This window comes from Lupinus angustifolius, chromosome LG19, assembly GCF_001865875.1.
Source record: "Lupinus angustifolius cultivar Tanjil chromosome LG19, LupAngTanjil_v1.0, whole genome shotgun sequence".
NCBI classification, from domain to species: domain Eukaryota; kingdom Viridiplantae; phylum Streptophyta; class Magnoliopsida; order Fabales; family Fabaceae; genus Lupinus; species Lupinus angustifolius.
The window spans coordinates 14,490,001-14,511,771 of record NC_032027.1 but is presented as its reverse complement, the minus strand read 5'-3'; the positions used below and the strand labels follow the sequence as shown (position 1 = coordinate 14,511,771).

General features: G+C 32.6%; 3 protein-coding genes across 5 annotated transcripts; 2 read left to right on the top strand and 1 right to left on the bottom strand.

Annotated features, from left to right (window-relative positions):
* On the top strand, nucleotides 64–3,586 carry LOC109334618 (coatomer subunit epsilon-1-like). Its single transcript, XM_019570493.1, has 6 exons — nucleotides 64–381; nucleotides 471–622; nucleotides 715–850; nucleotides 1,357–1,512; nucleotides 1,788–1,867; nucleotides 3,244–3,586. The coding sequence occupies exons 1-6, from the start codon at nucleotides 130–132 to the stop codon at nucleotides 3,335–3,337; spliced, it is 870 nt and encodes a 289-aa protein (XP_019426038.1). The 5' UTR covers nucleotides 64–129; the 3' UTR covers nucleotides 3,338–3,586.
* On the bottom strand, nucleotides 5,088–9,196 carry LOC109334918 (UDP-arabinose 4-epimerase 1-like). 2 transcript variants are annotated; one of them, XM_019570922.1, is made up of 11 exons: nucleotides 8,962–9,196; nucleotides 7,970–8,118; nucleotides 7,562–7,686; nucleotides 7,355–7,468; nucleotides 7,166–7,273; nucleotides 6,958–7,049; nucleotides 6,638–6,779; nucleotides 6,418–6,512; nucleotides 6,097–6,226; nucleotides 5,596–5,740; nucleotides 5,088–5,514 (listed from the first exon to the last, which is right to left on the bottom strand). In XM_019570922.1, exons 2-11 carry the CDS (start codon nucleotides 8,028–8,030, stop codon nucleotides 5,279–5,281), a joined length of 1,248 nt encoding a protein of 415 aa, XP_019426467.1. In that variant the 5' UTR covers nucleotides 8,031–8,118; nucleotides 8,962–9,196; the 3' UTR covers nucleotides 5,088–5,278. The 2 variants fall into 2 exon arrangements, with proteins under 2 accessions (XP_019426467.1, XP_019426468.1); XM_019570923.1 differs by lacking the exon at nucleotides 8,962–9,196 and adding an exon at nucleotides 8,843–8,935.
* Nucleotides 14,188–20,125, top strand: LOC109334496. 2 transcript variants are annotated; one of them, XR_002106105.1, is made up of 6 exons: nucleotides 14,188–14,300; nucleotides 15,203–16,292; nucleotides 16,620–16,769; nucleotides 17,205–17,390; nucleotides 19,666–19,944; nucleotides 20,009–20,125. XR_002106105.1 is itself a non-coding variant. In XM_019570312.1 (5 exons), exons 2-5 carry the CDS (start codon nucleotides 15,243–15,245, stop codon nucleotides 19,744–19,746), a joined length of 1,467 nt encoding a protein of 488 aa, XP_019425857.1. In that variant the 5' UTR covers nucleotides 14,188–14,300; nucleotides 15,203–15,242; the 3' UTR covers nucleotides 19,747–20,125. The 2 variants fall into 2 exon arrangements, 1 of the variants encoding a protein (XP_019425857.1); XM_019570312.1 differs by having other exon boundaries at nucleotides 19,666–20,125.

Sequence of the window (21,771 nt, the reverse complement as noted above, 5' to 3'; positions counted from 1 at the left end):
ATAAGGCAATGTAATTGAGCCCGAGCCCAAGCCCAACAATTCTCACACTCGCATTTAAGATACAATCTGAATCTCCATTGTTGTGAATCCGAGTTACAGAAAATTTGAGATCTACATCAAAATTCGACAATGGCTACACCAGATCACTTGTTCAACGTGAGAAACAACTTCTACTTAGGCGCATATCAAGCTTCTATCAGCGCCGCTGACGTCACCAATCTCTCACCAGACGACGTCGTTGAGCGTGACACCTTCGTTAACCGCTGCCACATCGCTCAAGGTCACGGTGCTTTCGTTATCTCCGATATCGATGCCAACGCTCCTACTCCTCTTCAAGCTGTTAAACTTCTCGCTCTTTATCTATCTTCTCCTGATGATAAGGTTTTTTTTCGTTTTCTCTCGATTCGATTCAGTAATTTGTGTTTTCCGATTATTCATTTTTTGCGTTTTTTGTTTGTTTTCGATTTCAGGAATCTACGATCTCGAGTTTGAAGGAATGGCTCTCAGATCCTGCGATCGGGAACAACGCTACTCTGAGGTTGATCGCTGGAATTATTTTTCTTCATGAACAGGATTTCAATGAGGCTCTTAAGTACACCAATGCTGGTGGAACAATGGAACTGTATGTTATAATATGAATATGAATTTGATTTGATTTTGATTAAGTTATTGTGATCGATTATTTAAATGACATTCGATTGGATTTGTGTTCAGGCATGCGTTGAATGTGCAAATCTTTATTAAGATGCATAGATCAGATTATGCAGAGAGGCAATTGAGGTTGATGCAGCAGATTGATGAGGATCACACCCTCACTCAACTCGCCAATGCTTGGATTGATTTGGCTGTGGTATCATTCATTTATTTATTAATCATAAAACCATCATTTCACTATATGATTCCAGCGAAATTGTTCATATTAGTTTTTGAAGTTGTGATTCACCAGTCAAATAGATCCCTTGATTCAAGGACTTATGTGACTCTTGGTTATAGGAAATTATCATTTTAGTCTCCAGGATCGTAAACACGGATCACTTTAGTTATTGAAAGTTTGATTCATTGGTTAAACAGCTCCATAGATTTAAGGACTAACATGACTTTTGATTTTAGGAAATTGTCTTTTTAGTCTCTGAAATTGTAAGCACTGGTCATATTAGTTCCAACAATTTTAATTTATTGGTCAATTAGGTCCCTGGTTTCAAGGACGAACATGGCTGATTCGTACAATGTTAATTTCCTATAGTCAGGATTAATAATGGTAGTTTTGTCATTATTAAGTGATATGCTGCTTTTGCGGCTTTGGGGGTTGAAGAAGAGAGATAGATAGATTGATTAACTTTATGGTGTTGGATACAGGGTGGGTCAAAGATCCAGGAGGCGTATCTCATCTTCCAAGATTTATCTGAGAGGTATCAATCCACCAGTTTGCTCTTGAATGGGAAGGCTGTTTGTTGCATGCACATGGGCAATTTTGACGAAGCTGAGACTCTTCTGGTTGAAGCACTAAACAAGGCATGTTTTACATGATTCATCAATATACTACATCTCCTTCAAATCCAACTATTCATTCATAGTCGTTACTCTTATTACAATATTCACTTCAATACACCATCTTGCGTGTTAGTTGCTTCAATTGTTAAATATTTTTTCTGAATTTATAGTTTCCACTATTCTCTTTGTGGTACTTCTCAATTCCAAACTTTCAAGCTTACTTCTCAGTTTCCAACTCTTTATTTTGTTTTGAAAATTGTGTATGTGGTGAAGAAGCTTGTTTGTGACTTATTCAGGATGCCAGGGATCCAGAAACACTTGCTAATCTAGTTGTATGCTGTCTTCATCTTGGCAAACCATCTTCTAAATCATTCAGGTAAACTATTGCCACATATTGATGTTTTCTTCTCTCTCCCTCTCTGTGAATGACTAGGTCCATATTTTGGTGAATCCGTTTACCGCTCCCCTCACCTGTCATATTTTATTGCTCATCAATTGACATTATACTACAATAACAACCAAAAATTTTCCATCTACTATGGATGTTGATTGAAATTATTCTAGATTTCTAGCATGGATGCAATATCATACATAGGCTAGTTAAATATTTTGTTCCTTAAGAAATTGTTATTGAATTCTGAATCAACTTTATGTGGTTGTTATAAATCAAGGCCCGCAAGGAGTGAATATTGTAGGTGGAATTTGCCTTTCCTAACTAGTGGCCCTTAGTCTTTAGACATGCGTTAAGAGGCATTTGTAGCCCCTACATGTTAAATGATAGTAATTGCTAATGAATTTTACTGAATGGGAGTTCCCACCTAGATCATCACAGATGGAGTAATAGCTTTATAATTGTTTAAAGCATGCCACTAAAAGCCGAGGAATATAATGGTCAAGTTTATATAAATTCAGGTCATTAAACTCTTGAGTTTAGACTTCAAACTGGTATTGTCTGATTACACACCCTAGGGTGGACTCGAAGTAGTAGATCTGAAGTAGATGGTTCTCATGATCAAGGCTGGTTTAGGTTTAGGCTCAACAATGAACCAAACAATATTTTGTGGGTCACATATTCTAGAAACCAAACAAAAGCATGCTTCTCGGGTTACTTTGTTTCCAAACTATGTTCATTTTTTGTGTCAACCTTTCAAATACCGTGTTAATGCTGAACTACTTACATTCTTATTATAACATCAGTTGTATAAATAACTGTACAGAACTTATTCCCAAAGACCCAGAGACTCAAACACTGCCTAATATTAATGGAAAATCAAGCAACAAAAGAATAAAGTAGTTTGTCTCAGTTTAAATGATTCAATTATTCTTTTAGACAGAAAGTGATCTTTGTGTAGCTGCTTCTCCGCTTGTGTGGGGAAAAACTCTAGTCCAATAATGACCTCAGGCTTAAAAGAATAAACAATTCTTATACACTTTTCTGTTTGCTTTTTGCAAGTCTAAAACACATGGAGTTTGGTACTTTCAAACATAACTTTTATTGTATGAAGAATGTTGTTTCTCTATCATTAGTGTTTCTAGCAGTATTTATAAATTAACTGAGACAAAACTTACTTAGTGTGACTGCTATAAATATTTGCTCATATTATGTGAGGATTTTAGAGTGTGAGCTTTGCACAACGATAAAGTTGTTGCTTAGTGTCCATGAGTTTACAGGTTCAAATCCTTGAAATAGATTGTGCCACCCTTTTTCGTGTGAGGATTTTCCTCTAATGAGTCACTTGTGTGTCTATGCAGCCAGCTGAAGCTTTTACACCCAAATCATGCACTGGTAAAACGAGTATCAGCAGCTGAAGAAAACTTTGATAGAGCACTGCAATCATTTTCTTGAGAATTGATTATTCAGTTTCTTTCAGCAGTTGAATGGTGTGAGGTCTTCCCATCCAATTTTTACAGCTAATTGTGCCTACTATATTGGTTGCTTATCTTAGAACATAATCAGTTGGGTAATATGTCATAGGATTTATATTTTATGACAAATGTTTCGTTTACTTGAGTCTTGATGTTAAAGCTACAATTTGTATTAATTTTTAAGCAATTTCATTTACATCATATGTAGTAAAACAAAATTTCGATTGTGTGGAGCTCCTCATAATATTTTCACTTTAAGCTAAAATTTTGATGGACCAACATTTTACATATTCAAATCCTAGATATATCAACTTCTTAACTTCAAGGCTCGAGACATATCTTTTTAAATTATCTAGTCATGACATAGATGAACACCTAACCCTGACACCTAAACAACGAAGAACACACTGTGCCATGTAACGTGTGGTAAATGTTTAACTTTTTAAGCTAATGGACATATGTTTAAACTAAGTCACGTTTTTGTTTTGTTTTTTTAATTGTGCTCATAATCATATATTTAAAATTTTGAAATTTTAAACAAGCAAGTTATTGTTATTCGTTGATCTCACTAAGGCTGTTATTGTTTTTTAGACGTTGTTATTATGCCACATCAGACCTGTATCTCTCCAAGGACATGTAATGACAGAATGATAAAAAAGCCAAAATTCAGTATGGGTTTGAAGGTAAAATTAGTAAGTCAAATTTACTAATGATAACTCATGTTTTTTTTAATTCACACATTTTATCCTGTATCCTTTACCAACTCGTTTAAATCTGATTAATTTATATTTAACTGCGGCACTAAAATCTTTATTCTAAATCATTTCAATGATCAACTTTTCCATTATTAAAATTAATAAGATTAAGATTTGATTAATAATTAACATCTTAACATAACCACCATAATTCGTAAAATAATTAACTAATTAAAGCTCCATTTAAGTCTTTGTTATCTTTTAATTAAAATATTACCTAATTATGACTCAAATAAAAAATCATTAACTCAATTGCGATTTCTTTTTCTAAAATCCTTACCATATTATTAGAATCAAAATTTTACATCTCTAGACCTCAACTTTTATACCAGGCCAAATATTCTACATCCTAAACTATATCTTACACATTCTTCTTCATTTTCTAGTCTCTATTAATTAGTGTCTTTTATATACTTTGAATGTTTTGTACTGTGATAAAACAGAAGAAAATGTCCTGCATCTATAGTCTGAGACCAATATTTGATTCATCAAGGAGTTGCTATCTATCTCAAAATCATTTGCATCCGTCTCATATTATCAATGAAACTATAGAAACTACAATTGTTTGATATAGTAATAGTTAAATGTTTAACAATGATTTGCAATTGTTACCCAGTTGGTGTATAAATGATTTATGATATATCATTATGATGTCATGTACCGAAGTGTGGAAAAAGTGTCATTCATGGCCAATGGACATAAGACAAAAAAAGGCTGCCTAGTGTTTGAGCCTCTCAACTAGTGAAATCGGGAGAGGATAAATATATACAATCTTACCCTCGCAAATAAGTTATTTCCAGGACTTGAACTCATGGCCTCCAGGTCAATAAGAAAACAACCTTATCATTGGGCCATAGTATAAGTCAGTGTTAAGATATAAATTATGGCAATGCAGCATTGGCTTGACTATAACAGAATGGCACCAAATAATTTATACAGGGTAATTCCTTGGAAATGTAAAGAAGAATCTAAAGATAGAAGAAAGCTATACCAAAGCTTGGGCATTATTTCATTATTGAATCATCATGTGTTGAATACATATAGGTAATTAAGTATAGTAAATGAACTATTAACTCCCTAAGAACAAAAAAAGCTTCATCCCATGTATGAGTGCAACAGAAAAGAAGGGTAACTGATATGGTTTCTATGCTAAAGCTCTATAAACTTTATATTGTGGATTGAATGCCATAACCATCTCGATGAGATTTCTGCCATTTCCATGCAACTTGTAAACTCTTTTCCAGGTCAGTGTGTTGTGCAGTCCAATTCAGTTCAAGTCTGATCTTAGTAGGATCACTATACACCTCAGCGTAATCACCGGGCCGACGAGGAAGAAAGTCGACTTTGATGTTCGCCCCTGTAGCCTTTTTACAAGCATCAACAAACTCCTTCACTGATCTACCTGATAAACAAAGAAATATGTGAATTAACTTCCAAGAAAACCAAAGCATTGTTGTTCATATATTCAAAGTGGAAAACCTACCCTTTCCAGTGCCAACATTGTAGATTCCGACTTTAGCCGGTTGTGCCTTTTCAAGAGCTTTGACATGAGCATCAACCAGGTCAGTTACATCAATATAATCTCTTATGCATGTCCCATCACCTGTCTTATAGTCTGTTCCTCTAACCTGCAAGGTGGTAGATTAGTTTACAAAAAATCGTCTCAGATGGTTCCAAACTCTTGAGAATGCTGACTAGTGAAATAAATTATCATAAATAGACGAGTGTTCTATGTAATGGAAAATTAAATAGCTTAAACTTCTTTAAAAATTAAAACACAGTACGTATAAAACTTACGGCCAAATATTTCAAATTTTCTAAAAGAGAAAATAAATATAAATTTATTTCCAAATACTTTCTGTATAAAAGATACAATTTTTATCAGCTTTATTTTCGGAGGAACGTTATGACCAAGGCGATACATTACATGGATACTAAAGCAGGCACAGATTAGCCAAAAATATAAATGACAATATTAGCATACCTTTAAGCCAGACGTAATGCCACGAGCTGCATCAAAGCAGGCACCTGAAATTCGACCATGCTCTCGCAGTTCAGGTCTTGGAGCCTCACCTAATCTGCCCTCAGGATCTGATCCAATCACATTGAAGTATCTGTATGTTCCCAAAAAAACTAATTACCACTACAGCTGATTCTGAACTACTATATTGAAGTCAAGTTCTATCGATTAGTTATCTTTCATCTGAAGTCAGACCTTAAACCATGTATCAATAGTCCAAAGTCACACATCTTATGAGGTACTTAAATAAGGGAGAAGTCAGAAATGTAATTATACAATACAAACCTCAGAATCATCACTGCCATGTTAGAATTTTTGGAAAAATCAAGTATCATATCCTCTGCCATCTTCTTGGCTTTTCCATATGGATTAATTGGTTTCTGAAACGAAAGATCGTCAACTTTAGCATTAGATTCTCATATGCATCAAAGCCATTGCAGGATGCAATGAAGAAAAATAGTTCTTAACCAAACTCCACAAGTTCAAGTACTCTTAGACTTTTCACCTGTTCTGTTACTTCTGTAATAGGCATCTTTTCTGGCTCCCCATATGTTGCGCATGTACTAGAATATATCAATGTCTTCACACCAAATTTAGCCATAGACTCCAATACCAACAATGTATTTGATGTAATATTGTGATAATACCTGACAAACAAGTAACATATTTCATATAATATTGAGAATGTATTTTGTATCTAAAAAGACAATTTGTTATCCATACTACTACATAAGTAGAACGTAAAATTCGGAAACTGAACACGTATGCTACTTTCCACAACTTGTTCAACTAGGAATGTCCCTGATAAAAGCTAAAAGTACTTACTTAAGTGGGTCCAGTGTGCTTTCTCCCACATAAGCAACAGCAGCAAAATGCATCACAGCATCAAATTTATTCTCGGAAAATATTTTATAAACCTGATAACCAGTTAAGTAGACAATTTTTTTGGCATTTTCTCCAACGTATGCTTCAATGGAAGTTTAAATTTAAAACTTCAAAATATTTCTTGTAACAAGGAAGATTATAAGGATACAGATTTTGCATCTCCCAAATCAGCATATATAAATTGAAGCCTTCCAGGTTCTGGAAATAAGTTCTGAAGAACCCTAACGGCACCCAAATTTCCCCGAGACAAATTATCCTGCCATGAAGAAAAATTGTTTTGTCCTTACAGTGTATTTGACTTAACCAACGAAAATTTTCATATTATGAATAGACATACGACTATGGTGACACGATAAGAGTCCTTCAAAAGTCGTAGGGTAGCATGTGAGCCAATATAGCCTGCACCTCCTGTTACTAAAACATGAGTGACCCCTGGTTCATGGACGGAAAACTGAAAAAAAAAAAGAGCAAAAAATAAACAACAAAATGGTAAAAAGAGCTACAGATTTAGAAATGACAAGAAATCATGGGATATAGGGATTACGGGACTCGGGGAATTCAAAGATGGAGATCTTTTGATCAAGAAGATGCATAATATTGTCAACACTGCAGCAAGAAAAACTTTTACAAAAAAGTTGCCCTTCCTTTTTGGATCAACGTAATCCATCCCTAAAAGAGAATTCAATTATAATGATATACATAATTAGTAAACAACAAAGCAACATGAAATACATCACAGACATTGAAATTAATGATTTTACAAACACTTCATGCCATATACTTGCATCCAACCTATCCTATACAGCTATAATCTAACTCAAGTGCTACAAAAGACAGCTTTTAATTCTTATTTGTTAATTGACAGTACTTTAGGTAAACAAGCTTCATGTGATATAAACCGAGAATTGATTAAATTGCCATTTCAGTTCGAATTTGGAAAACATAACCTTACCTCCCATTGACATAGACCTGGTTGCCCTGGGCTGAGTTCTGGACCTACCAAAATTAAACATTTGAAAAATCAATACGGTATTATTCCCCGAGATCAGTGATCACAACAAGCTCCACTCTCCGGAAGGAACTTGACTCTTGAGTGATATACTGCAGTCACAACCAGTCCAAATAAGTTATTTTTCCTGCTCTGGAATGATTACTACACTGAATAAGTTCAAAATGAAAAATCAATAGTAAAGGATTTGACTTGGAAGAAAAACAAAAAAAAGGAAAAAACTAAACCAGGAATACAGAACTCCAATTGTATAGGCCACATTGAAAAGTAAAAAAAAAATGGAATTGAAAAACTCAGTTACTAAATACAGTAAAACTTTAGCAAAAAAGCGTGCCAATTCACTAATAAATTCAAAACTACAAAACTGATGAAAGAGAACATATCTAGAATTGCAAGATCCAGAGAACCCCAAAAGATGAAGATCATGTGATAAGGAAAGCAAACAAAAGACATGCAACATATTTCAGAATAGCTAGAAAAAAGAAGACACCCTATGCAACAAATTTCACAACATTGGTAATAGACATGCACATGAATTATGTGTCAGGGTATATCAGGCAGAAAAACACAAGGGAAAAAAGTATCACTTTCCACCCCTTGACATTACATGTGTTCAAAAAAAGGACATCAAATAATGTAGACAACCTACGAGATTGAGAAAACACCTTCAAATTTTCGAACTTTACCCAATAGTTGGAAGTTGGAGCAAAAAAATTCAAAACACCTCACAGTTTCAATATCAAACACATGACAGGCAAACAAAAACAACAAAAATATCATCAATGTTGAACAAACAATTCAAATTCAACAACATACAAAAACCCTTTTGCTTCTGCAGCATCACCAACTTGAAAACAACTTTAGAAACAAGCATAAGCTAAGAAAGATACATAGAATGAAAAAACTATTGAAATTAAGAAAAGTAAAAAGGAGACCTTATAGAGTTGCCCAGAAGAGCATAATAACTTAGAATGAAAAAAGGTAGAACTTTAATGGTCCCAAGTTAGTAGGAAATTAAAAGAGAAAGAAAAAGTAAAAAGGGAGAGATTGGGTAAAAGAGAAAAAGAGAAATTGAAGAATTGGTGTTGTGGAAATTGAGAGAAAGGATTGAAAGAAGAAGAAAGGTGGCAGATTGTAATAAGTGAAGACTTCTGCATCCATGTTGTCAATGCATTATGTGCAAACAAAGAAACATATAATCAACAACATATAATAATAATATGTTTATTTTTTAGAGAAAGAAACACGACCGGATGGTGCAACTGGTCTGACCGCTTACTAAATTTAAAAACAATTTTAGTTTGCAGTCTTAACCGAAATATGATTGAACCACTTTAAATTAGGGAAATTCCATGATAAACTAAGTTTAACTGTATTAATCCGGAAAGTAAATCAGACGGTTCATTAAAAAATTAAAAAAACGGAATATCATTCAAATATTTTATTTTTGTATTACTCTTGTCCAAAATAGATGAAGATATGTTACTTCAATATATTTATACATAATTATTAATTATATAAAAAAATTTATATTTACATATAATTGTATATCTATAGATAAAAGTATTAATTCATGTATAAAATGATCTGGTCAGACCGAACGGTTTAAGTGTTTAACCTAATACAATATCTCTTCTAGTTTGACATTCGGCTCGGATTTCATAACATTGATGTTATTGTATCATCTATCATTTATATTTAATCATTATGCACTTTTAAAAAAGTAATCTAAAAAATGAATGGTATTTAATCATCATTTACTGTGGAACATATTAATTTTCCTATTTTTATTATCATTGCATAATAGTTACAAAAAATGTTATTATTACTTAACTCAAACGGATTGATGACAAAAAATGACCAGTGAATATAACATAAAAAAATTGCATTGAAAACACACTCAAATATTGATGTTGTTAACCTTTTATAATTTAGTAAGTGTCTATTTCTTCATAGCACATCTTCTATCATACAAACAATACCCCTCAATGTATTATGAGTTTAGATTGATTAAAAAAATATTTTATAAGTATATTTTAAACTTAAATGCATTTCCTCAAAGGACTGATGGCAAAAAAATAAATAATATAATAACTATGTACAAATTTTATAAGTATATAGGTATGAACCAATCTTTATTATAACTACATTGTTTTCATTTAATAAGTCATAAAATCTAAGAGACAATTTGAGTAAGACTTTATCCAATATTTGAATTAAAAACAATAATTATGCGCATAGTTTCATAGGCACCACTTTCCATCCTTGAATGTATTAAATTGCTCAAATCAGATGCCCATTAAAGACTTAAATTTGTTCAGCAAAATAATACAAAGCAATATATATATATTATATTTATACATAATAATGATTATTTTATTTAAGTTTCAGTATATCATAATGACAAATAAAGTGATGAACCCAAAGCATCATACCCTACAAAATAGAATAAGTTAAATATAAATAATTGCAAGCTGGTTTCAACCCATGAGAACATGATTATCCTTTATCCACCTTAGAATGAAGTCATTATCTAAGTTCAAAACCTAATTAACTTGCCAAAATATAATGGAAAAGAGCTTATGCATGTCACCCATTTCACGCTAAAGAAGGTAAACATTGTCTTATTTTAACAATCAAAAACATTATTTTCAAAATTTGAACTCACAAACAGAAATAAGAAACCTTGCAATAAGTTATATATACAAATGACTATTAATTTAAATAAAATAATTAATGTGTAATTATAATGAGATTTATTTTTTGTATAACCAAATGATATTCCTTCATCATATTGATAATGAACTAATTTCTTTTGGGTTGTGTGATTCTCTCAATAAATATCACTTATATGAATCGAACATTTGATTTTTTGATCTATATGTGAATCAAATTTGACTTTACATCACTATATCAATAATTTTTTTGGTTAATGAGATTATATATGTATATAGATTATGAAATTAGCCAATTAGGTGGAGTTTGAGTTTTCAATGCCTAACTTCATTGACTAGGCTAGTGATTGATTGGGGTAGGAAGGAACCAAATTGGTGGGAAGATAGCCTCAAAATCACATCACCTAGGTAACAAATACCAAGTCTTTTAACAATTCTAGGAAAAAAAGACTTATTTTAGTTTTATAATTTAAGTGGAATCCAACACTTACTTCACATTTTAGACATTATTGTATAGAAATTTAATGTTTAAGATTTATTTATTAATTCAAACTGTTGAATTTCCTTAGAATGAATGACTAATATATACAATATATTTTCCTAAAATTTTGTTGTTAAGTTTCATAAGGAAAATAATGTCTAAAATGTGTAAACCATTTAAAACAAGTTTGAGAAAGTAATCACTTAACTGGTGGATAAGAGAGATAAATATTATTATAATATTTTATTGATCGGTGAAAGAGTGAGATATAGATATTGTCCTACCCTATCATATTAGCACATTATATTTTTATCCCATATAAGAGTTTATCATATGGTATTTTTAACTTCCACTCTATCCTATCTTAATCATCAAATAGGTGGTAAATGTTTCCCACATTAGATAATTTATATTAGTTGGTTAAGATGTAGATTCACTTTAACTAAGTAAAAATTTGATACACCTTTTTTCTTTTACTTTACATAACAAAAGGCACTAAACAAGGACCCATTAAAAGATATTTAAATTGTAGGAGCTCACACAACAACTAGCCCAATATAAGTACGATAAACAATAGGTCTAGGCAATAAAATGTAGATTCCTGTAAGTCGAGATGTTTTGGGAACTTGGTAACCACATTAAAAATGATATATTTTTTATATAACTATCTCATCACCATATGATTGGTGAATTAATATCTTTCGTGTGCATGATTACATTCTCGACAAATATTGCTTATAGAAAATTAACTTTTGATATGTCTAGAGATCTAATAAAATTTTATGTCACTATACTAACCTATGATCGATAAATTAAAAATATCTAAATATAAGGCTTAGGCAACCGTATTTTTCCTAGCATAAGCATAAAGTATTTTGGTCCATTCCGATTGAGCAAGAGGCCGAATTAGGCCACACCAAGAATATTATCAATTTTAATGAGACAAGTTAAATATAATATTATGAGAAAAATATGTATGTAATAATAGTGTAAGAGTTTTTCACATTGTTACTATATCATATACCATTCATTTTTTATCATAATTAACTCTTAAATAAAAGTAATACAAATAAACGTCGGATGATATAATGACTATGTATAAATCTTTACACTCGTTTTGTCACATTTAATATTATTTACCCACTGAATTTGATTTTTAGTAAGAATACCTTTAATTATGGTTATGAGGAGAAGAATGCTAATAAGAAGTCTTATAACAGGAAGAAAAAAAGCAAAGAAACAAGTGAGAAGTGATGAAAATTCACTCTGAAGATAAAAATATTTCTAACTTTTATGTATGGTTTGATGCATCTTTAGATTATGGTAGACATTTAGAAATGAGAAGAAAAAATACAGACATCTCAACCCAAAGTTTAAAAATTAAGCACCACTTCATAAAAAAGAACTCAACCTTTTGAAGTGAGAATAGGGCCTCTCTTATTTATTTATGTTTTAAATACTATTTTTAAGGAAATGATGGGAGCAAAATCTATTTCTCTATAATATTACATGGATGTGAGCCGTTGGATCAAGCCAATGGTCAATTTTAATTTTCATTTTAACTTTAAAATATAAAGGATAATACTAATATTAACAATTTGGGCTTATCTTATCCATATTCGGATAAAGGAATGGAGTATCTCCTTATATAAGGAGATAAGTTATCTTCTCCTGCAAGTGAAATCGAAATCATGACATGTGTCATGTTTCACCATTTTCTATAAAAAATATTTTTAAAAATGAACAAAATAGCACACATGTCACATTTTTATTGGTTAGAGGAGATAAGTTATCTCCTTATATAAGGAGATACATTGTTCTCTTCAAATAATGCCTACTTTAAAATGGGTGGGAGAACTTTTGGCCTGTTTCTTGTTAGTCACATGGGGATGAGGATCTGTTGTCCCCAACCATGTCCCCAACCACGTCCCTGATTAATCACAATAAAACAAAATTGATAAAGTTATGAATATTTAATTTTTTTAACTGACATGTCATAATAAAATTAGTCTGAGATAGGGTTTGGGACAACAGATCCTTATCCAGTCAGATAGTCCCATATTTAGTTGGTAGATAAATTCAATATTTATTTACTATTAATATTAATGTAAAGTTTTTTTTTACCGTTGTTCATAAATATTATTTATATTTATAGTTAATAATTTAAGATATGAACGGACATCAGATGATATAACTCTTAGCCCTGTTGGTGCATATTTGTTCTCTTCGAAACTCACTCCGTCGACAACTTATTTGCCACATGTCATAATTGGAGCGTTAGCTTTAGGGATGGTACGGGTGGGAACGAGTAGTAGCTACATGCTACCTATTTTAAAATAGGATAGCATTATCCATACCCGCCTGTACGAGTACCGTATGTAGGTATTCGCGAGTATTTCTTAGTACCCATGAGTATAACATGTACTAGCGAGTTTCCTATTTATAAATGAATTTTTTATTTCTACTATGTATCAAATGATATGAATTTAATTATTTTTGTACCTTTTGATTAAATATTTGGCAAAAATGCTAAATTCGTGATGTTTCTATTTGTGTGATTTTTTGTTCTCGTTTTTTTAACAAAAAATATATATTTACACATATAATAATATTTGTAGGGTGTCTTACCATTAAACTCAATAAAATATGTAAACAAAGTAAAAAGAAAAATGTACACAATATAATGAATGTTTGAATAATGTACTTTTTATTTTAATTAAATATAATATATTAATCATATAAATAATGAGTACCTGCACATACGAGTACCATAATACTCCTACCCGACCGTATTATTACGAGTATTTTTAAAAAACTGTTTATAATACTTGCAGGTATCCGTTTGTGGCTCGCACGCGTATGGGTTTTACATGTAGGTATCCACAGGTAGCTTGATCCAATGGCTGAGATCAAAGCAATGTTGGGCATAGCTCTACCTAAGTCTGCCAATGAAAATCAGCAAAATTGGGTCTTGTTTTATACAGTTTGGGCCGAAAATCTGTTTGTCACAAAACCCTAATCTGTTTCACTTTCAGATTGGGTTTTTATCTCTCAATCTCATTATCAGATCACTACTTTCCCCGGCGAACTCTATTCCGGCGATAACCCAATACCGTAGGTATTTTCATTTCTTCTGTGCTCTCTCTTTCCAACGATTTTGTTTTAGAATTCTGGGTACCTTTTTTATGATTAAATTTTAAAAAAAGAAGCTTTGGGTTTGAAATTGGATAAGATTGGAGTATTTTTGGGTCCACATTACTTTCTGTTAACATAGTTTGAACTTTCAAGTTCAGGGTTTTTATTTACTTCCTCTAATGTTTACTAGATTTACTTGTTTCTGTTTAGCTGTTTTTTTTATAACTAAGTTGCTCTCTGAATTCTCATAGGATTTGTAGATATGGTTTATTGTTGTGCTGGCTTAGCAATTTGATTTGGACGAGATTTTGAATTTAGTTTCATTTTTAATTATTATCATCACCTATCTATCCATGGATACTAGTTATTGTGGAAGGTGCTGGTTCGGTTGATCAAAGAGAGTGGGAATATGAGTAGAGGGTGTATAAGATTTTTGTATGATATTGGGGCCGGAAAAAAGATGGTGAATTTGACATCACGATAAGGTTGTTGCTTTGCTTTGTGACCATGAGGTCACATGTTCAAATCCTGAAAACAGTCTCTTCACTTGCGGGGTAAGGCTGCGTACATATACCCTCTCTAGACTCCATTAAGTGGTAGCCTTGTGCACTGAGACACCTTTTTTTTGGTGCTGGAAGTGCTGGGTACTTCCAAGTTCCAGACCACGATTCAGTCTATTATGTTTTCTTTGGTGAAGTGCTGGCATTTGTTAAATTAGAATATGATTGTGAATGTGAACTAGTGTTTAACTTGCAAGCATATGGCATTCATTTATGTTTAATTGTCGATAAATCTAAATGTGAATCATTACCCTATTACAACCTTATGATGATTCTATTTTATACTATTAAAAATTATGTTAACAGTTATTTTATTTGTTAACAGGTGCACTGGTTATTAATAAAGATTTTGTTCCATCTTGCCAATGAGGGGAACCATTGGAATAAGGCTCCAAAATACAGCTATATCCAATGCTACCAGAAGAACTCTAGTTCCGTTCTCTACTTCAAGCTCTGGTGGTGGTCGTGGCCGTGGAGGCCCTCCCTCTGGCTCGGGCCCATTCAACTTCAATGAAAGAGCTCCGGGTAAACCTAATTCCAGTGACTCCAAATCTGGCACACCAGACTCACCCGTTGCTCCTGGTTCTGGTCGTGGTCATGGCCGTGGCAGTCCAATTCTTCCTCCATCAGGTCTTCCTTCCTTCTCATCATTTATATCTTCCATTGGCCGTGGCCAAGGTACTGGTCCAGTAGCATCTAAGCCTGAGCTTGATTCACAACCACCAGCTTCAAGACCTGAAAAATCTGTTTCCAGTAAAGGAGAGGATGGTGTCTCTCTAACAGCCACACAGGATTCTTTGCCACCCAAAAAACAAATTTTCACTAAAAGTGAAGATGTTGTTAGCCCGACAGCTAGAATCAGTAACGATGAGAATGATAATAGCCTTCCAGGGAGCATAATAGGTGTGCTCTCTGGACTTGGGAGGGGAAAGCCTCTCAAGCAGGCAGATCCAGAGGCTAAAGTCACGGAAGAGAATAGGCACCGTCGCACTCGGCGAGTTCCAGCTGCTCCCTCTGCATCTGAGACTGCTGTGCCTGATAGAAAGCCTTTACAAAGCCGGGAAGATGCAATCATTAATGCACGGAAAATTTTGTCACAAGCTGAGGGTGATGGAAGTGGTACTGGAAGAGGACTAACAGAGAGAGGTGGGTTTGGTCGAGGTCGAGGGCGAGGCCGGGGTCGTGGAAGAGGAGGGTTTGTGAGGGACAATGATGAAAGGGCTGGTCGGTTTCAGGATGCAGAGGATGGTGCAGGGCTTTTTACTGGAGATGATGTAGATGGTGAGAAGTTAGCTAAGAAGGTTGGGCCTGAGATAATGAAACAGTTGACTGAAGGATTTGAGGAGGCAGCTAGTAATGTTTTACCCTCACCATTGGAGGATGAATACCTGGAAGCACTTGACTATAACTATGCAGTACGTGATTTGATTCAGATATCTGTGTATTTATTTGGAAATGATCAAAATTAGTAGACATATAATTTTTTTTTTAATTTTTTTTTTCATTTGTAGTTTATCTGTGTACAAATAAAACTTTCCAGTTTTTCAGGCAAAACATAAAAAGGGTATTCACTTAATTGAATTGCTCTAACCTCATTAGGGTTGCCTGTGTGGACTCTGAAGATTTAAGGACACCATTTTTATTTGTGATTTTTTAGTCAACCTTCAGTTATCTATTTATTAAGTATATTATAAGGTTTGTTTGTTTCTGACATTTTTCTGTTTCTTGGCTGATTACTGCAGATAGAATTTGAGCCAGAATATTTGATGGGTGACTTTGAAAGGAATCCAGATATTGATGAGAAAGAACCAATTCCACTTCGGGATGCACTTGAGAAGATGAAACCATTCTTGATGGCATATGAGGGGATCCAAAGTCAAGCAGAGTGGGAGGTACATTCTATTGCAACTCTCATCCGTGATTGAGGATTAAGGGTCAATATCTAATAAAACCATGCAAAGGTTTAGGGCATTAGTTCACTACTATCTTCTGTTCTTCATTGATAAAGATCACCCCATTTTTTTGAATAGTTGTCTACCTTATGGGTGAGCCTAAGCGCAACCGTAAGGCTGCTTGCCTTGTGACCTGGAGGTCATGAGTTCAAATCCTGGAAATAGCTTCTTCGCTTGCGAAAGTAAGGCTGTGTTCATCTACCCTCTCTAGATCCCATTGGTGGGAGCCTCGAATATTGTGCGTCCCTTTAGCTGTCTACCTTATGGGTGAGAGTAGGAAAGGGTTTTGTAGTATTTGTCTACTTTATGGCTGGTCATGTGTGTGGGATTTTCTTATTTTTATGTCTTCTTTTCTAACATTCAATATCGTACTAGGAAATAATGGAAGATACAATGGCTCGAGTTCCATTGTTGCAAAAGATTGTTGATCACTACAGCGGACCAGATAGGATAAGTGCAAAGAAGCAACAAGTAGAATTAGAAAGAATTGCTAAAACCCTTCCTCAAAGTGCACCATCTTCTGTCAAGCAATTCACTAACCGTGCTCTTACCTCTCTCCAGGTTTGAAACTGTAAATATTGAACTGTTAGGTTACAGTTGTGTTAGAACGACTTTGATTTTATGGGTGGTAGATGGATGGATCGAATGGATTTGGATTTGTATCCTAATGGATGGATGGAAAGCCATCCACCAATATGTAAATCCATTAAATCTTATTTTAAATTATCCAATCCATCCATATGCAAACTTAATGGATGGATTTCAATCCATCCATGAGTCCATTTTAATGGATTGGATGGATATCCAAATTCATTTGATTTTTTAATTAGAACTAAAAACACTTTTGAAAAAAATTCATCCTTTTAAAAAGAGCTTTTTAATTTTTTTAACAAACACTTTTTAAGAAATATTTTTTTTTGCAACAATTTACAAGAATGTGACGTTTAAGGTTCTACATGTACAAGTTTTTTGTACAGTTATTTAGATATGCTATGTATTTATGAACATATTTATACTATTAACCACATCCACATGTCCTACTATTGATCTCACTATCATTTGAGCAAATGTTACTAAGAATATAGGTCAGTACGAAAATTAAATAATAATAAAAAAATCAAAGTGAGGGTGAGAGCGAGAATGAGAAGTATGTACAAGAAAGTGAGAGTTGAAATAGTGAAGGAAATTGAAAAGTAAAGAACAACTTTTGTGAATGTTTGTTTTTTGGACGAATTGTTTTTTATAATGGATGGATTCAAATCCATCCATTATACCCAATAGATATCCATTGGTATGTCTATTTAAATCCATTAACTTTAATGAATGAATTTGGATGGATTTGATTTTCCTATATTTAGATGGATTGTGGATAATTTTACAACCTCTTTGATTTCTATAGTCACTTCTCTCTTAAGTTAGTAATCCCATGATAGTGTCCTGTTGATGTTCATTTGCTTGGTCATGCAGTTTGGTTTTAAAGGAACCCCATTCCTTTGTATGATTATTGTAGTTTGTTATTAGTAATTTATTTTTGAGCATGGCCATGGCAGATGTTGTAAGATGCTGATAAAAGAATCTTTCTAGCTACACGAGTTGTATATTTAATTGAGATCTCACCACGAATTTGCCAGAATCTAGATGCTTGTTGATAAAATAAATCTAAAAAAGTATCAAGACAGACAAGTTGAAATGAAGTGTCTTCTATTTTTGAAACCAATAAAAGGTTGATGTTGTACCTAAGATGAAAATTTATCACCCAAGGCACAGTCAATCCTCAGGCTGCAAAATAACTGGTACTTGTTAGAATCTGTCATCAAACATTGAGAAAAACGAATTAAGATCGTGAGCTGTCAGACTTTACGATTTTTAGGTAAATGATTGTGATAGAATAGCATAATTACTACTCAATACATCATTGAAATCCCTGCAGGTTCCTTGACATACAGTAGTGTTCTAGACCTAAAGCAATTTGCTGCCATGCAGAATAAGTAAATATGTACATCAAAAGAGATATTGAGAAACTTGTGATTTCATCATTATATACTGTTTTTAGAAGTTTTTTTAATGAAATTATTCCATTCATAGTTACAAATCTTAATTCTGAAAAAAATTGTGTATATATGAAAGATTTGCTCATCCTGAGGCGGACTCATATAATCCTCCTGTCTCTTTAATCCTTTCGTGAAACTGCATAAACATGATTTTCGCTACTATTTTATCTTTAGAGATTACAGGCATATAAAGTTTGCTAACTGGTTTCTTCACTTAAAAAGGTGTTTTTAAATTTCATTTAGTTTTCTTGTTATTTTTGTTTCCAAGTGTGCTACATACAAAACATGCTATTATGATGCTGGTATTTTTTCAAATTTTGTAGCAGAGGTTTCTATGGTGTCACTTTCTTTGGAATAGATCAACAATTTGCTAGCTTAAAAGTGGCAACCAACAAAAAAACACACAGTAGAAAAGTATTAAAATTTAGCTCAATGATTGAATTTAATGGTAGATAATGGGATTTTCTTTTCTTTTAGTGTTTGTGAACAACACTGGAATCCAGATGGTTAAACAGTGGCATTCAAGATTTTGCTTGTTTTTGGATTCTTATGTATTATATATGATGCAATTCTTTCTGTAAATACATAAATCTACAAGACAGTAAATTATATGCTTGCAATGATGAATTGGCAATATTGCATATACTATTCCTTCATTTTGATTCTTCTGCTTTTTACTTTCATTTATTTAAATCAAATATGAGAATCTGATTCAGAAAACTATATGTGGAACAATTATTCTGCAAATTATAGTATATTTATGGTTGGTTTGTAATATGATGCAGAGCAACCCAGGGTGGGGATTTGACAAGAAATACCATTTCATGCATAAGCTAGTTTCTGAGGTATCTCAACATTACAAATGAGACATGCTATGCCTTTCAAGCTTAAACATGGTTGGTACACAATGTCCATCTTTTTAGGACCTGCTTTCATTTTGATTCTGATTTTAACTTCAAATAAATGCTATAAACTCAGAATGATAGTTATCTTGTAGCATCTTTGCATGCAATTATTATTGCAGTCATTACTTTGTAATTACTTTTCATTTTAGTTTGGTACTTGTTCTTGTCATTAAATCATTATTGATATTTACTATCTGTGATTGAGTTTACAATATACTCAAAGGAACACTCCTTGAAGCACCAAAGTGAATGTTTTTTATGAGAGTGGTGAGTTTTGTAAAACAGTACAAGGCCCAAAGCTTGGATCTCACTGTAATATCTGTTTGTGCTGCTTCACTAATGCTTCTTCTCTTTTCTTCCACTCTACCTTTTTGTTTTATAATGAATCAAGATAAAGAGAGTTTGTATTGAAAATTCATTTTTAAAATTTAATATCTTAAATACTTTTATTCTTAATGCAAATTCCTAAGTTTATTTCCCTAATAGCTTGTATATATGGTCCAGAAGTTATACTCTTTACCACTTTTCAGTTTTCACAAGGTTGTAAAAAGTTGACAGCTCTAAACAAATTCTTGTTTTCATTCACCAAATAAGCATATAAGTGCAATGTTTGTATTTGTATATGTACTAGGTATGATTGGTAAGGTTCATATATTTATTTTTTATTTAAAATGAGTATACATTATCATTTAAAATAAAAATTAATGAGCAAGGTCAATTCTCTAACTTCATTTCTTTTACATCTTCGTATGTTTTCTGAAATAACTGCGATCTACCTTCACTCTTAGCCTCTAATATCCTTTTTTATTCATTAGTTTATATGAATGATAACATAATATTATTCATATAACTCAACCATCAAAATAGTTCAATGACTAATTTTTCATTATCAATACAATATGGTTTGACCAATTTTGTCCAGTATTTTCTGCTATTGGCTAGTTTATCTGCATGTTTGGTATTATTATCATACTGTATTGATATAGTGACCTGTTCACTAGTTTTCTCGTGATAACTATGGTCTAGTGGGCTTTCATATTCTCTTCAGACGTTGTGAAGCAAAAAGACAAACTCCTATGAACATGCACTGGAAAAATTGTATAAGATTAAAATAATTATTTTTATATTAATGTTAATTGATCCAGTATTGTGATAACTGGATCGAACAGTCTGACCAGTTTGATCACTGACTGAACTTGAAAACGACTCTGGTTTGTAGTTTTAACTGAGTGAGGGGTTGAGCCGCTTTGAATGGGAGAAATTCCGGTCCGACCATGTCGAACATGGTTGAACTGCAATAACCCGGAAGTGAAGGTTCACTTACAATTTTAAAAAATAAAACACTACTCTAATGTTTTGTTTCACTCCAATCCAACAAAAGAAATATGTTATTTCAATATAATTATATATAATTGTTAATTATATAAAATTTTGTATTTACATACAATTATATATTTATACATAAAAATGATAAATATATTTGAAATCATCTAGTCTGACCGGAATGTTTAACTGTTTAACATGGTTAAACCTAATATGAGACCTCTTCCGATCCGACTCGAGTTTCACAACATTGAATTGATCTTTATCGTTATTTTTTTGTAGTACAATAGTTTTGTTCAGAATTAGATAGTATAATACAATGTTATTAATATCGTACAAGTTATCAAACCGGTTAAAATACTGATATAGTGATATAACAGTTCAACTGGTGGTTCACTAAATAAACTCTATACTGACGAAATTAAATATATATATATATATATATATATATATATATATAATATTAACATTGATGTTAAAACACCAATAATAAACTAATATTTTTTTATTAAAAAAATTAATTTTAAATAAAAACTGGTCCGTATGACCGACATAGTTCAATTGACCAATTTTTTCAGTTTTGGCCAGTTTTGACCAATACGATTGTATGATTGGTATAATTATTATACCATACCAGTATGAGGACTGGTTCACCGATTTACT

Bases quoted from the DNA above. Each gene is read 5' to 3' on its own strand.
- LOC109334496 (XM_019570312.1), top strand. From the start codon at position 15,243: ATGAGGGGAACCATTGGAATAAGGCTCCAAAATACAGCTATATCCAAT. The intron at 16,293-16,619 runs GTACGTGATTTG...TGATTACTGCAG, and splicing joins CACTTGACTATAACTATGCA to ATAGAATTTGAGCCAGAATA. The intron at 16,770-17,204 runs GTACATTCTATT...ATATCGTACTAG, and splicing joins AAAGTCAAGCAGAGTGGGAG to GAAATAATGGAAGATACAAT.
- LOC109334618 (XM_019570493.1), top strand. From the start codon at position 130: ATGGCTACACCAGATCACTTGTTCAACGTGAGAAACAACTTCTACTTA. The intron at 623-714 runs GTATGTTATAAT...ATTTGTGTTCAG, and splicing joins GCTGGTGGAACAATGGAACT to GCATGCGTTGAATGTGCAAA. The intron at 851-1,356 runs GTATCATTCATT...TGTTGGATACAG, and splicing joins CTTGGATTGATTTGGCTGTG to GGTGGGTCAAAGATCCAGGA.
- LOC109334918 (XM_019570922.1), bottom strand. From the start codon at position 8,030: ATGTTTAATTTTGGTAGGTCCAGAACTCAGCCCAGGGCAACCAGGTCT. The intron at 7,274-7,354 runs GTATGTCTATTC...TCTTCATGGCAG, and splicing joins CTTATCGTGTCACCATAGTC to GATAATTTGTCTCGGGGAAA. The intron at 5,741-6,096 runs GTATGCTAATAT...ACCACCTTGCAG, and splicing joins GCATTACGTCTGGCTTAAAG to GTTAGAGGAACAGACTATAA.